We start from the raw sequence: 14,955 nt of genomic DNA, 5'->3' as shown, positions 1-14,955 counted from the left end.
AAAAGGCCTGCTCCTCAAAAGCCTGTCCATTTGGAAACGAAGAACGAACATGTAACAACTTTTGAATTACCTGCACATTCCCCACACCCCACATTGCGATTCCATCACCCTACCACCAAATGAAGCCCAACCTGTCATGACCTCACCCCCCTGTGACACCCAAACCCCCCATGACCAACACCCCCCCCGGCCCCCATCCTCCCAAAACCACCCACAGGAGTGCACTGACATGGCACTCACAGAACCTGCATCCAGGAGGAAACAGCAAAGATAGGCCTGTGAGCATGCACATTAGATGCATATTATGACATAATATTATGACAACAAGAGTTTGTATAATAACCCCTTATTAATGATGCATTGGGAGTCTTCATATGAAACACGAGCTTGATTGAATATTAACAAAGCCTTTATGCTTATGGAATAGTTTCTTAGTACCTATGTTACTTCTTGAGGGAGGTTAAGAAGTCCCTTGCCTGCTCAACACTTTGAAAAATGTGAGCCTGACCCTTATGGAAAACCTTACGTTTCGCGAGTTGAACAATACCAGCAGGGGCCCCAAGCCTTTTGAAGTCATCAATGAGGCTAACAAATTCACAACGTCGACATGCTGTTGTTATGGACATATCGGAAAAGACCCAAAAAGAGAAATCGCCTCCTGCGTTAAACATTTTAATTTTTATGGCTTGCGATATGATCCAATCCTTAATCCTGAAGTCACCAACATTGACCAAAATAGTGTGTGGATTTTTAAGATTTAGGGGTTCTGCTGAAGGAACTCTATTCGCCCGCATGATGGTAAGGTCTGAATAAGCTGAAGTCTTATCAGAAAGAATACACTTATAGATTAGGTCTGTGATTACTTTAGAGACGGTAGATGTTGCTTACGCCTCTTCGGGAATTCCGATGAATCTGAGGTTAGAACGTCTGGATCTATTTTCAACTTTATCAAGTTTACATTGAAGTTCCTCTAGCTCTGACTGGGTCTGGTTTGTCATAGTCTTGCGTCCATTGTCAGCATCCTTGAGATCCGAGACCCTCTGTTCCACTTGGGAAATCTGTGATGACAAATGCGATATATTGGAATTGAGCCGAGCCAGATGCTTATTGGTCTTTTTATGTGCCTCCTCATGGGAAAATTTCAGATCATGTAGCTCCATAAGGATCTGATTCAGCATATTCTCAACAGTTAGTCTAGGTGGTCAAATTGAGCTTGAGGAATTTGAACTGGATTGGCTGCTAGGTGAAGTCTGAGTAGGGCTGTCATCCCCGTTGGGCGATGGATCTAATGCTGGATGAGATGAGTCGCTGGACATTGGATCAATTGAATCTGTTACATTGTCGACAGTTGGATTGTTCAATACTTCATTAGCCAAAGAAAGGCTCTTCTCTTAACAGTAAACTTACATGAGGGAGGATTTCGCCATAGAAATTGTAGGAGAAGTGTGGGTGGAGATTTATACTTGTAGGCTTGTGATTAGCTGTTTGTAGTACTGCAGTACTACTAAAACTTACTACATAATGTAGTTTGTGAATAGACCCCTGTAAATGTAACCCCCTGGAAGTGCGGAAGGAGCATTTCAGTAGCAGTTTCAATTTAACTTATGAAGCCCTGTCTACAAGGGTCAGACAGGAACACATAATAAAAGCAGAGATGTTTATGAGCTTTGGACTTTTCTGAAGGGTGGTATGTCACAGAATAACTAAACATTACAACATTTTTTAATATTTTACAAAAGGTCAGGCTCATATGTGATTTCAATTTCATGTCCCTAATGGATTCTGTTACAGAATAAAAAGCTTTGTTAAACACTGAAAAGGGTCTTGCAGGGCATGTTTTACTATGTCATTTTCACACAAGGGAATGCATTCAATGCTTGTGGCTTGTTGGCATTAAGGGGGTCATTAAACTACCCCTGTAGCACTCGGTTCAAATGTTTCTTTGGTGGTTTCAAAGGCAACCCTTAATGTGTTTGAAACCTTTAAACATTGCTTTTGAAAAATAATTTGGGATTTCAATCTCAGCATTTAAATGCTTCTACCATGATCCAGGTTTGGCTCAAGCAAGAAACAAACTATAAGCAACCATAGGCTTTCAGCAGTGGGCCTTCATTTATTGGCTCACTCTATCAGACTTTCTCTTATTATTTAGGTCTGCCAATAAATATTATGTGGTGTCTTTTCATGCAAGGATGTACCTACAACCTACATGGCAGCCATCCAGCATAATTCTGAGTGAAAAAAGGTGAACCCGGGGCAATCTTTAACACAACATTATCTAATGTTATCTTACTTTAGCTCCCATTACTTAAAGTGTTTACCTATTAAAGCTCTGGTGCAAAAGCCAACCCTTTAGAAAACCCAAACTAGTCACAATTCCAGGTATTTAGAGCACACCTGGTTATCTAATGGCAGTTTATAATGTGCAATGACATTTAGGAAATTTGAGATTTAGGAATGCAACTGCCATTTGGATGATACAACAGGGCATTAATAAATATCATTTGACAATGTGAGAGGTGGTTGAGAGGTAAAAACATAAATAACATTACTTGTGAAAGCTTATTCCTTTCCGTTTGGACTCCGCAGAGAATTTTGTATTGCACCCATAAGCAGCACAAGTCATTGGCATTTTACGTCTACCCTATGATAAAAGATAAAAGAGGAGTTAATTATGTTTGAATACTTTTTAATGAAAAACAATTCTGCTACAGTACTAACAAAAATGAACTCAGAAGAATGGTACAAAGTAACTCTGATACAGAAGTTACTTACTTGTAATTTTAGCTGTTCATCATGGATTATGTCAACCATGCAATATATGTGTGTGGAACTGTGGGCACTCTTTTTCCCAAAGTGAAAAATGACTTTCCAAATAAATATTTTTAAAAAATGACTATTTATTTAAGGTTAGTATTGTCTGACAAAATGAATGGAGTAAGGAAACGTAGAGTAACAAAAAAAAGCATTTTTATTATTTTTCAAAAAGGAAGAAGGCAGGGAATTATGTAGATGTTCAAAAACTTCACTGACGAGGAATTATGACACTGTGAACCGCAAATAGCTCAAATCTCTCTTAACAGACCACAGAGTCAGTCAGTGTTCAATCCATTTTGACAGCAATTTTAGATTAGGACGTTTGGTTACTATTTCCTTAGCCATTTTCCTGGCTTAACTGGAAAAGTGCTTAGGTATTTTTTTACTAGGATACCAGTGACACAAAACTAGGATAGCAAGTAACTGCTCCTTCCCCTGCGTATCTTAATTAATATTGCTAAGCACTGAGTAGAACAGCGATATCATCCCCAACACAGGAAAGTAGGGATGTTCAAAGAACCGGAAAACAAAATCTGAATACCAGTTAATAAGATGATACAGATGACACATAATGCACTATATGTGATAACAACTCTAGATAATAAGATGCTTATTGTTTCTAAGCTACATGAAGTCAAAACGGCCACCAAGCAAACTATTAGGTAACAGAAGTGTTTTCAGCACAAACCTGAATTTTGAATCAGAGAGCTTGAGCCAGGTTTAATCTAGTTGAAATCCATCAGGAACTTTTTGGATTAATAAACACTCTGACCGCCTTTACAAAACATACAATAAGAAAGAGGGAGTAAAATATTATCCTTAGAAAGCCATAGTTTTCTTGAAACCAGTGGGAAACAGGTCTTAGGATATAGTTGCCAGCTGAGTTGAAGTTGCAAGAAACTGAGACACATAAATTGTGTTTGCTCTTCAGCCTTCAACCAGAGGAAATATTTTCCAGATTCTGAAATGTGATTCCACCAGCTCAGCCAAACAGTTAATTTCTCCATCGCATTCTACCCAGTATACGAGCTGGAAGCAAACAAACAAGCCTTTCAAGGAAGCAGAAAAAATATTTCCAAAGTTAGATGGAGAATAAATCTACTTTTATTGTATCACCCAAACAGGTGCTGATGGAAATGTGTTCATCCATTAGAACACCCAAATTCTTTACTATCCAGTCTCTTATTCAAGAACATTACATAATTAGCCTCAGGTTCAGCTTGCCAATCAAGTTCTTCCATCATTGTTGTGAACTGTTACTGCTGAGAGGGGAATGTCCCCTGCATGGTGAGCAGCTGTTGCTGGTGATGCAAGGTTCTAAACCTGCTGTGAGACCTGGAGGGGTCACCAAGTGTGCCCCAGTATAAGGCAATGGATAATATCCATGCCCTGGGTGCATCACAAAGTGGTAGTTGTTGTTTACTTTGAATCTATAGTGTGATCAAACCTTTTTCTCTCCCTGAGGGCTCCCCTCGTGTAAAGGTCCACTGTTTAATGAAACACAGAATGCTGTGCTGGCGTTCCATGTGCGTGTCAAGTGCATGTATGTGGAGAGCGTGTAACACAAGTGATAATAGGACTCTGTGTGTTGTAAGAGTATGAGTACTGGACACGATGGATCAATTTTTAGATGCCCCTGATTTTAGCTTGGCACACAATGGAGGATAACAACCGCTTCCCACAGACAGTGGAAGAGTATTGCATACATTCCTGTACTAGAGGATGAAGACACAGACATTAAGTGAGGAAGGATGGAGGAAGAGCTACCTTTAGAAATTCATTGAGGGTCTTGTTTAGAAAGAGATGCGTATTTGTTCTTCCCGAGCATTCCTATTCCATAACCTGTAATATGAGAGTTGAACTGCAGTTTATATTATTCATGGTAAAAATGTTTTTAAGTAGGGCCCACACTTTTGTTCGTCTCTAAATACTGCTTCAGTTAGGCTGCTGACAGCCAGGTACCTTGATCTCAATTTCACTGTGCCCATGTTTTAGATACTCCTGTGTGGATGGAGCCCCACTGCTACCTGCTATGAGACGTATCACTCTGCACAAAGACTGGAGAGCAGCTTGAGAACGATCTTTGATTGAGAACCCAACTTAAGCCATTTTGGAAGCTGTAGGAAGTGGACCCAAATTCCCTGAATGGAAAATGTTCACACTAGTTGGACACAAACCACCACACTATGTCCAAGTCTCAAGTTCTTCTTGACCAAGAAAATCAGTGATCTGCAGAGTACTCAAAGAGTTGCTTTGCAAATAGGGCTGGTGTCTGCCCGCAAGCAAGTCTCACAGCAGTTCAGGGATCTCACCTGATGTCTGCACTTTCTGGTGGAGAAGCTGAGGGTGTGCCTGAACTACCTTGACACCTGTGTCCCTGCTGAGACAAGGAAAAAGTGTGCCTAGCCCTGCAGAAGAAGATGTCCAGAAGGAGAAGCCCCACATGTTACCAGGGTCAAGAGTACCTATAGAAAACACAGTTGCCGATTAGGCAAAGCCAGTAGTGATGGGCCATCCAGTTATTCTGCATAGTTTTTGACTGAGCTGGTTGAGAATAAACCACAACAAGCATCTAATGTCTTCCAACGATTTGCCTCTGGCTTAAGGGTCATGGTGCTACTGCAGCTGACACGGTGAGTGAAAGCTGCATCTCTACCAAAGTGGGAGGCCCTGATCGGACTGGAGACCGCAACTGCCAGAAAAACACTACCTTGAGGGATTTCGATTGGAGGCCCCAACTAAACACCAAAACACCTGTCTGCAGCCAGCCTACAGGGACAGCGACACTGTGGCCAAAGACAAGTGCCGTGCATCTCTGACTCACCAATCAACCCTTTGAACTTCATGATGAACAAAAGTACCAGTGCGGCTCCTGCAGTACAGGAGCCACTTCTGTGCAGATGGGATAACAGACCACATACAGAGTGCAGCCTGAGCTGCTACAATAACTAGCAGGTAAATTGTAGGGATTAACCTGTTCTCAGGACAAGAGAATAAAAATATGAACACAAGTCTGCTGCACACACTAACACTTGTTGCTGAAGGGTTAAAGAGCCAACAAACTGAGTTGCACACTTGACCTGTGAGAGCAAACCATTTGCACCTCAGCCCAATCCTGCCTAAACCATGTTATGGTGGAATTTGCAGATACGACCCTAGCAGAAAGAAGGGGGATACTGAACAAATACTAGAAAGAAGGGAGTGTAGTGCCTCACTGTTTAAAAGAGCTTAGCTTTCAACCTTGTATTAATGAATTCTGCTGTGCGATTAAAGTACTTTCTATTTACATAAAAAATAAGCACTGGGTCAGCGTTACCTTATTGTGTCTGTTGAATTCTGAGCTCTTGCCCTCTAAACTACTTCCCTGAGAATCTTTACCACCCTGAGAGTCAAACATGGAAAGAGTTGTACTTGGCCCCGTTTTCAGAGCCAAAGTAGAAATTTCCCGAGACACCAGTGGCACTACTACAACCACTACAGCATATCCCATGTCTGCCATGCAAGCTTCACAAATAGGAATTGAATTACTTTCACCCTTGTCCATGCTACTAAGTAGAAAGTCTGGAGAACTTTCAAGGTTGGACTACTCTCTCTGATCTTATTGGCATATCAGTGTATACATCTACAGCTTCATCAAAATTATACACATCTTGTCTTCCATTCCCCATCCATGATGAATTTTACAGAAGTCTTGAAACTTTCCCTCCCAAAGACTACATTTACTAGAAGCTCTTTCTAACTAGCTAATCTTCACCCTTATAGGCCAACACTAGGAGTGAAAAATCAAAGGTCCTTCAGTCCTATATTTTTCATTGATGTAGCATTCCTGTTAGACTCACCCTTTATTTACAGAGATTCCCCAATTGCTGTCTTACTATATACTCAGGGCCATTGGAATTTTGCAGCAGGGTTGGCAAAATTAGGCTGCTCATATTGCACAATCGTTGGTTTTACGATACTGTTATTTTACTATTTTAACCACTATTTATAAAGTGCGGGCAAGGTGGCTCTGCATTTGTGCCAGTTTAACACCGGAATCAGTATTTAAAAAGTTAACACCGACACCAGTCTGCCACTGCCCGGAACCAAGTGCAGCACTTTTTTTAAATTAACTTTTGAACTGTTAGCAACAAGCACATTTTGGGGTGAAATCTGCAAATTATGAAGCTGACGGCTAATGTGTCAAATCAATATTATCTAGAAAATGTCAGAGCTGCTGAATTTAATTGACCCTGTGTATAATGAAGCAAATATGTTTCCTAACGTGGGCTTTCTCAGCAGCAATTCATTGTGTCCTGAAGCAGAATTGTTTTAGGTGGCCATCCTTTGATCCCGACCCAGCATTGTTAAGCACTGCATCCATTTCTAGAGCTTCCACTCCATGTTTTCTTGTGTGCAGCTGAGCTGAAGATGCAAGATCCCCATGTTGTCTCTTATTTCCAAAAAAGCACTACTTCCTCCATTATTATGTCCTCTGCCCTATGCTCTTACAGTCAATAGAGTTCCTTTGTGATGTCCACTGTTCTTAGACACAACTGCTAACCGAGGTGGAATTTCTCACTCTATTTGAGGAATCCGTTTATATCCCCTATTGCAACATTACTCAAATTATTCGCTCCATAGAGCCTGCCTTTGCATGTGCATCCTGTTTGCAATCAACATTTATAATGTTAATAAATACCAAGAAATGTATGTTGCGTCAGTAATGAGTGTGTGGTGCTCTTGAGTGCTTTCCTCACAGCTCTTTCATTATGAATGTTCTAATACCTTTAACTCACACATCTGTGGATTTCAATACTTTGATATGTTCAAATGTCTCTAGAGAGCCTAGCCTCCTTCTGATGAGCACTAACGCTATTTGTTGCCTTTTTAAATACTTCATTGTAAGGTCCTCTTTACCTTAGGCTGTGTGGGATGTGAGGCAGCTTTTACTTAACCAATATTGTTTCTCCCATTTATAGGTCCTTGACAGACCCATGATGCTTTAAGTCATTAACGCATGCACACGGACTGCGATAATGGACGGTAACCGACGGTATAACCATCTGTAGGTCGACTGCACAGCTCAGGTCTGAGCATTCACTGTCACTTTTTTTGACTGGTTAAAAAACACAGAGGTTGATAATATTGAATAGCCGGGTTATGGTAGAATCCTGTGAACCTGCATAATCTATTATTGTATGTGTTAAAAAGAAGCCAAGCTGTACAGCTGCTCATCATTCAGCGAGAATGCACTAACCATATTTTGGAACAGAAAAATCCTTAGCATGCTGATGGGAATGTACCCCTCCTCTGACTGCCCCAGCTGTGTTGAGATCTGGATCCTCTGTAACAATATTTGGTCATAAGCAATCATGGACCATGCCTGTGTACTGTGACCTAAGGCTAGTGACCTAGGGCTTCTGGATTGCATAGTGGTAATGGGTTACTGCCCTTCTCAAGAGTTAAGTACCACAATCACAGTGGTAGTAGCATAACGTTTAATAAAAAGTAATTAGTAGGAGGACCAGCGCAGTTTTCATGTGAGTGGGATCTACTGGCTCTCTCCATTATAGTTCCGTTGCTGTGTGCTTTGCTCACACTCGGCATCCGTCTGAATGGGTCGAAATGCCGAGAAGTGCCTATGCTTCTACATAACACTTATGTGCGTAAGCCCATGGTTGCAGTACATGGAGGTCTGTATGTGTGTTTTCACACAACACCGTTATAAGTGTGTGCCTATGGCAGAAGCAGATGGAGGTATGTGCATGTGTCTACACACAGCACATGGGACACTACACAAATGTTTGCATGCAGTGCCAAAGATGCATGAGTGCCTGGGAGGGAACAGTACATCAAAATTCTGTGGGTTCTATATGGGGAAACCCAGGATCAGTGCAGGAGCATGTGGAGTTAGAAGACTGTCACATTCCTTGGTGCTGGGTGGGACACATGGGAGGAGGGAAGAGTCAGGCACTTCAGCATTTCAAAAGGGGCTCTTTTGATTATGGCAGAATGCACTGGTCAAAGGGACCTGGGCACACCTGGGGAAGGAAATGAAGCTGATAAGAGAATCACAATGAGCAGGGATGTGGCCCTTTGGTAAACCTTTGATGCACATATCACTGAGGCTGACATCCATGTGTGAACGTCTAGTCACTTCCATGGCCTGTGTTTAGGGCTATCAAAATTGGAGACTGCCCTGCTCTGACAGACTTCTCTCTGGAGAAAGTGCACAACAAAAGAGTGGGCACTTCAAAGTGTGGCAATCTCCATCACATGAACTTCAAACAAAGACACACTAAATCACAAGTGTGTCCGGAAACTGATTATAAAAAAGGAGAGCTTGAGGCTCCCAAATTGTCTAACTGAAGCTGTACATCAGTGTGGGAAGGTTCAAAACAAGTTCTGCCTGTTTTAACCAAGACTAGGGACTGCGGGTCTGCCAGCCTCCCATGCGGAATGAGGGGAAATGATCCAAGAAAATCAATAACACTCGTCTGGAGACTAGAGCAACAGCTTCTGCCTGACCCAAGACCAGTGGGCCATTTAAGGAGAAGGAGGTTGCCTGGAGGGAGTGATGTCCAGTGGGAGTCCTATAGAGAGAATTCCAGAAGTGGCGTGTGAGATTCTAGTCCATCAAGAATAGCGTGCTGATTGAATGATCTGCCTGTGTGCATTGTGTGACTCCTGTATGCCAGGCGGGGGCTGCAGAGAGGACTGGACCACTGCTGAGAGAAAGGATTGCCATTCCGGTACTGTACTGCATAAAGGGAGGGACATTGCACTCTGTAGTGCTGGGACCCTAAGAGGGTCATTGCATTAGCTATGCCACTAAGTGAACCGAGCATCCCAGGGGGATCCCACAGAATATATGGGACATCGCCATGTGTGTGATGTCAAGACCCACACAAAAGGTGGTGTGGGAGGAATGGTTGCGATTTCTCTAACCCCTGCCAATGGCTTGAGGTAGCATGTCAACCCATATGCTTTTGTTCACCATGCCACCCCAGCTTACACCCAGCTACATGCAAATCAGTCTTAATCCCACGCCATACGGGAACAACCCGAACTGCCAGGCCAGGTCCTCCTTGAACCGGAACACACACGACCCAGCACTGGTTTTGCCCTACTTAAGGGCTCATCAGCCAGGTACAGCTTGGTTCCAGTGACACAGTGAGCATGGGACACACATTTGGGCATACCCATGCCACTTAGGGCAGTACATGAAACACATAAAAGGTGATGGAAGAAATGTTTGCAATTTGTCCAACCACTAGCCAACGCTTGGGGTAGCATCCAAACCCTGAGATGTCAAGACCCCCTGCATGACAGGATGGGGCTCACAGTCCAGGAAGAGGGCAGTGGCCCTAGGGCAGTGTGTAGTTATAATGGTCTGATGAGTTGTGACCTGTGGAACTGGAACCACGTTTGACCTGTCTGAGTCCAGTAGCACTCAAGTACTGCCCCCAGATGAAGAAAACTTACCACCGGATCAGAAGATTGCCAGAGATGTCTGCTGTCGCAGCCTCAGATTCCAGAGTTCTTCTCAATGCTGGGTCAGGAACGTGTGCCTGGGGACTCTGGATCGCTATTCCAGCGAGTGTGGGTAAGACTGATACTGGTGCGTTGGGCCCTGGGGGGACTTGCTCTGATTGATGCGCCCAGGAATGGGGGATGTGGATTTTTGCTAAAAGCAATAGTAGAACTTCTAAGACTTTAACTCACTTGTGGAACCTAGCTTGGATGTCCCCACACTTGAATAGCACAATAACCATCAACCATGGATGGGAAAGTAGGACTTGAAAGCTGACTCAGGTAACACTAGTGGGCCTGCCTTAAGAAGGATGTCTATAGTAGTTGCAGTGTGTTGTATTGCTCTTGGTATTAGTAGATAAATATCCATTTGTACATAAAAGCAAGTATTTGACTGAACAATCATTTATTGGGGATGCTGGGCATATTTCCAGTTGTGAGCCTGGGCCAGTCTTTGCGTACCTTCTCCCAGAGAAGCCTTGGACTGCTCAATCCATGCCACCATGGAGAGTCGGGTTCTAAAGGGGTACTAGTTCGGAGCCCAGGCTGGGCCCTGGGACATTACAAGTAAAAAGGCATCAACCACCACAGTTGGCCCTGTAGCTCCTGTATGCCCTGTGGCCCCCTGAAAGGGGTCCTAAACACCAGATATGGATGGTGCCAGGTGGCCGTGTCCCACCTGGTCATCCAGCACAAACCCAAGATACATAACAGCATGGTCAATCAGAACAATTACATGATATGTGGATACACAGATAACCGCAATAACACTGGAACAAAACACAGACCAATTCAACACTATAGCAAATATATATATATATATATATATATATATATATGGAAAATGTCACTTACCCAATGTACATCGTTCGTGGCATGAGGCGCTGCAGATTCACATGCTGTGCATTATCCTGCCATCTAGTGTTGGGCTCGGAGTGTTACAAGTTGTTTTTCTTCGAAGAAGTATTTTCGAGTCACGAGGCAGAGGGACTCCTCCCTTACGGCTCCATTGCTCATGAGCGCCAACTCCATTTTAGATTGTTTTCCCCGCAGAGGGTGAGGTAGAAGTTGTGTATATAGTAAAGGTGCTCATGCAATGGAGTAAGTATGTATGTACATAATGTGTATAAAAATAGTATATATTTACAAATTTACAAATATACAAGTTTTATCAACTTATAACGGCTACAGGCTCCCGGGGAGGAAGGAGGGCGCATGTGAATCTGCAGCGTCTCATGCCACGAACAGATGTACACTGGGTAAGTGACATTTTCCGTTTGATGGCATGTGTAGCTGCAGATACACATGCTGTGCATAGACTAGTAAGCAGTTATCTCCCCAAAAGCGGTGGCTTAGCCTGTAGGAGTTGAAGTTGTCTGAAATAATGTTTGTAATACAGCCTGTCCTACTGTGGCTTGTTGTGTTGTTAACACATCTACACAGTAATGTTTTGTGAATGTATGAGGCGTAGACCATGTGGCTGCCTTACAGATTTCTGTCATAGGTATATTTCCTAGAAAGGCCATTGTGGCGCCTTTCTTCCTAGTGGAGTGCGCCTTTGGCGTAACAGGTAGATCTCTTTTTGCTTTAATATAGCAGGTCTGAATACATTTCACTATCCATCTGGCAATGCCTTGTTTGGATATTGGATATCCTGCATGAGGTTTTTGGAATGCTACAAACAATTGCTTTGTTTTGCGAAACTGTTTTGTTCTATCAATGTAATACATTAGTGCTCTCTTAATGTCTAACGTATGTAAGGCTCTTTCAGCTAATGAGTCTGGTTGTGGAAAAAAGACTGGGAGTTCCACTGTTTGGTTTAGGTGGAACAGTGATATAACTTTTGGTAAGAATTTGGGATTTGTACGGCAAACCACTTTATGTTTATGTATTTGTATAAAGGGTTCTTGTATAGTAAATGCTTGTATTTCACTTACTCTTTTAAGAGATGTGATAGCTATTAGGAAGGCTACTTTCCATGTTAAGTATTGCATCTCACGAGAGTGCAGGGGTTCAAATGGTGGACCCATGAGTCGGGTTAATACAATATTGAGGTTCCACGAGGGAACTGGTGGTGTTCTCGGGGGTATGATTCTTTTTAAACCCGCCATAAATGCTTTGATGACTGGGATTCTAAAGAGTGATGTTGAATGTGTAATCTGCAGATAGGCAGATATTGCTGTGAGATATATTTTAATGGGAGAAAATGCTAGTTTAGATTTTTGTAAGTGTAATAAGTAGCTTACAATGTTTTTGGTGGAAGCATGTAGTGGTTGAATTTGATTATTATGGCAGTAATAAACAAATCTTTTCCATTTATTTGCGTAACAATGTCTTGTAGCAGGTTTTCTAGCTTGTTTAATGACCTCCATACATTCTTGTGTAAGGTCTAAATGTCCAAATTCTAAGACTGAGCGATGCTGGATTCGGGTGTCTGATCTGTTGTTTGTGTTGAGTTAACAGATCTGGTCAGTTAGGTAGTTTGATGTGAGGTACTACTGATAGGTCCAGTAGTGTTGTATACCATGGTTGACGGGCCCAGGTTGGTGCTATTAGTATTAGTTTGAGTTTGTTTTGACTCAATTTGTTTACAAGATAAGGAAGGAGTGGGAGAGGGGGAAAAGCGTAAGCAAATATCCCTGACCAACTCATCCAGAACGCATTGCCCTTGGACTGAGGGTGAGGATACCTGGACGCGAAGTTTTGGCATTTTGCGTTTTCTTTTGTTACAAATAGGTCTATTTCTGGTGTTCCCCAGCGTAGAAAGTAAGTTTGTAGTATCTGGGGATGAATTTTCCATTCGTGTGTTTGTTGGTGATCTCGACTGAGATTGTCGGCCAACTGGTTTTGAATCCCTGGGATGTATTGTGCTATTAGGCAAATGTGATTGTGAATCGCCCAATGCCAAATCTTTTGTGCTAAGAGACACAGTTGTGATGAGTGTGTCCCCCCTTGTTTGTTTAGGTAATACATTGTTATCATGTTGTCTGTTTTGACAAGAATGTGTTTGTGGGCTATTAGCGGTTGAAATGCTTTCAATGCTAGAAACACTGCTAGCAGTTCTAAATGATTTATATACAGTTGCTTTTGTTGCACGTCCCCTTGTCCCTGTATACTGTGCTGGTTGAGGTGTGCTCCCCACCCCATCATGGAAGCATCTGTTGTGATCACGTATTGAGGCACTAGGTCTTGGAATGGCCGCCCTTGGTTTAAATTTATAGGATTCCACCATTGAAGCGAGAAGTGTGTTTGGCGGTCTATCAACACTAGATCTTGAAGTTGACCCTGTGCTTGTGTCCATTGTGTTGCTAGGCACTGTTGTACGGGCAGCGTGTGTAGTCTTGCGTTTGGGACAATGGCTATGCATGAAGACATCATGCCTAGGAGTTTCATTACAAAACTCACTTGATAGTGTTGGTTTGGGTACATGTTTAATATTACATTTTGGAAGGCTTGTACCCTTTGTGGACTTTGAGTGGCAATTCCCTTTTGTGTGTTGGTTGTTGCTCCTAAGTATTGTTGTATTTGACACGGTTGTAGATGTGATTTTGGTAGTTTAGAGAGAACCCTAGTTTGTGTAGGGTTTCTATGATGTATTTTGTGTGTAGAAGACACTGTTGCTGAGTGCTGGTTTTTAATAACCAATCGTCTAAGTAAGGGAATACGTGCATGTGCTGTCTCCTGATGTGAGCGGCTACTACTGCAAGGCATTTTGTGAATACTCTTGGGGCTGTTGTTATGCCGAATGGTAACACTTTGAATTGGTAATGCACGCCTTGGATTACAAACCTTAAGTATTTCCTTTGGGAAGGATGTATGGGTATGTGGAAATAAGCATCCTTGAGATCTAATGTTGACATGTAGTCCTGTTGTTTGAGCAAGGGAATTACGTCTTGAAGTGTCACCATGTGAAAGTGATCTGATTTGATGTAAAGATTCAGTGTTCTGAGGTCTAATATGGGTCTCAGTGTTTTGTCCTTCTTTGGAATTAGGAAATACAGGGAGTAAACACCTGTTCCTTTTTGATGTTTGGGTACTAGTTCTATTGCTTCTTTTTGTAACAATGCTTGGACTTCTAGTTGTAACAGGTCTAAGTGTTGTTTGGACATATTGTGTGCTCTTGGAGGCACATCTAGTGGCAAATGTAGGAATTCTATGCAATAACCATGTTGGATAATGGCTAGGACCCACGCGTCTGTAGTTATGTGTTCCCAGTTGTGGTAATATTCTGTAAGTCTCCCCCCCACTGGTGTTGTGTGGTGGGAGTTTGTGACAGTGAAGTCACTGTTTTGTTTGTGGGGTTTTTGGGCTTTGGAATTTCCCTCTTGCTTTAGGGAACTGTCCACCCCTATATTGTCCTCGAAACCCTCCTCTCTGATACTGGCCCTGATATGTGGGTCGGACTTGTGAGGTGGAAGGCTCTGTGGTTTGGGCACGAAACCCCCCTCTAAAATGGGACTTCCTAAAAGTGCCACTGCTCTGTGGGGAGTAGAGCACGCCCATGGCTTTGGCCGTGTCCGTGTCTTTTTTCAGTTTTTCTATTGCCGTATCCACCTCCGGCCCAAACAATTGCTGTTCGTTGAAAGGCATATTCAGCACAGCCTGCTGGATTTCTGGCTTAAA

The 14,955-nt window shown here is 42.6% G+C and overlaps 1 protein-coding gene across 12 annotated transcripts in view; it reads right to left on the bottom strand.

The window, feature by feature from the left end:
* The window catches only part of LOC138266474 (THAP domain-containing protein 1 B-like), a 177,747-nt gene that overhangs the window by 114,118 nt on the left and 48,674 nt on the right, over positions 1-14,955 (bottom strand). For 6 of the 12 annotated variants that reach the window (XM_069215352.1, XM_069215315.1, XM_069215342.1 and 3 more), the window contains 2 exons: positions 2,553-2,644; positions 889-1,058 (listed from right to left, as the gene is read on the bottom strand). The exons of 2 other annotated variants lie outside the window; for them this stretch is intronic. In XM_069215352.1, the coding sequence (XP_069071453.1) occupies positions 889-998 (110 nt within the window). In that variant the 5' untranslated portion in view covers positions 999-1,058; positions 2,553-2,644. The remainder of the gene's footprint in view (positions 1-888; positions 1,059-2,552; positions 2,645-14,955) is intronic. 4 more of the 12 variants (XM_069215382.1, XM_069215369.1, XM_069215361.1 and 1 more) reach the window with 1 other exon arrangement.

Source organism: Pleurodeles waltl, chromosome 2_1 (assembly GCF_031143425.1).
Source record: "Pleurodeles waltl isolate 20211129_DDA chromosome 2_1, aPleWal1.hap1.20221129, whole genome shotgun sequence".
NCBI classification, from domain to species: Eukaryota; Metazoa; Chordata; class Amphibia; order Caudata; family Salamandridae; genus Pleurodeles; species Pleurodeles waltl.
This window is presented reverse-complemented; position numbering and strand designations above follow the sequence as displayed.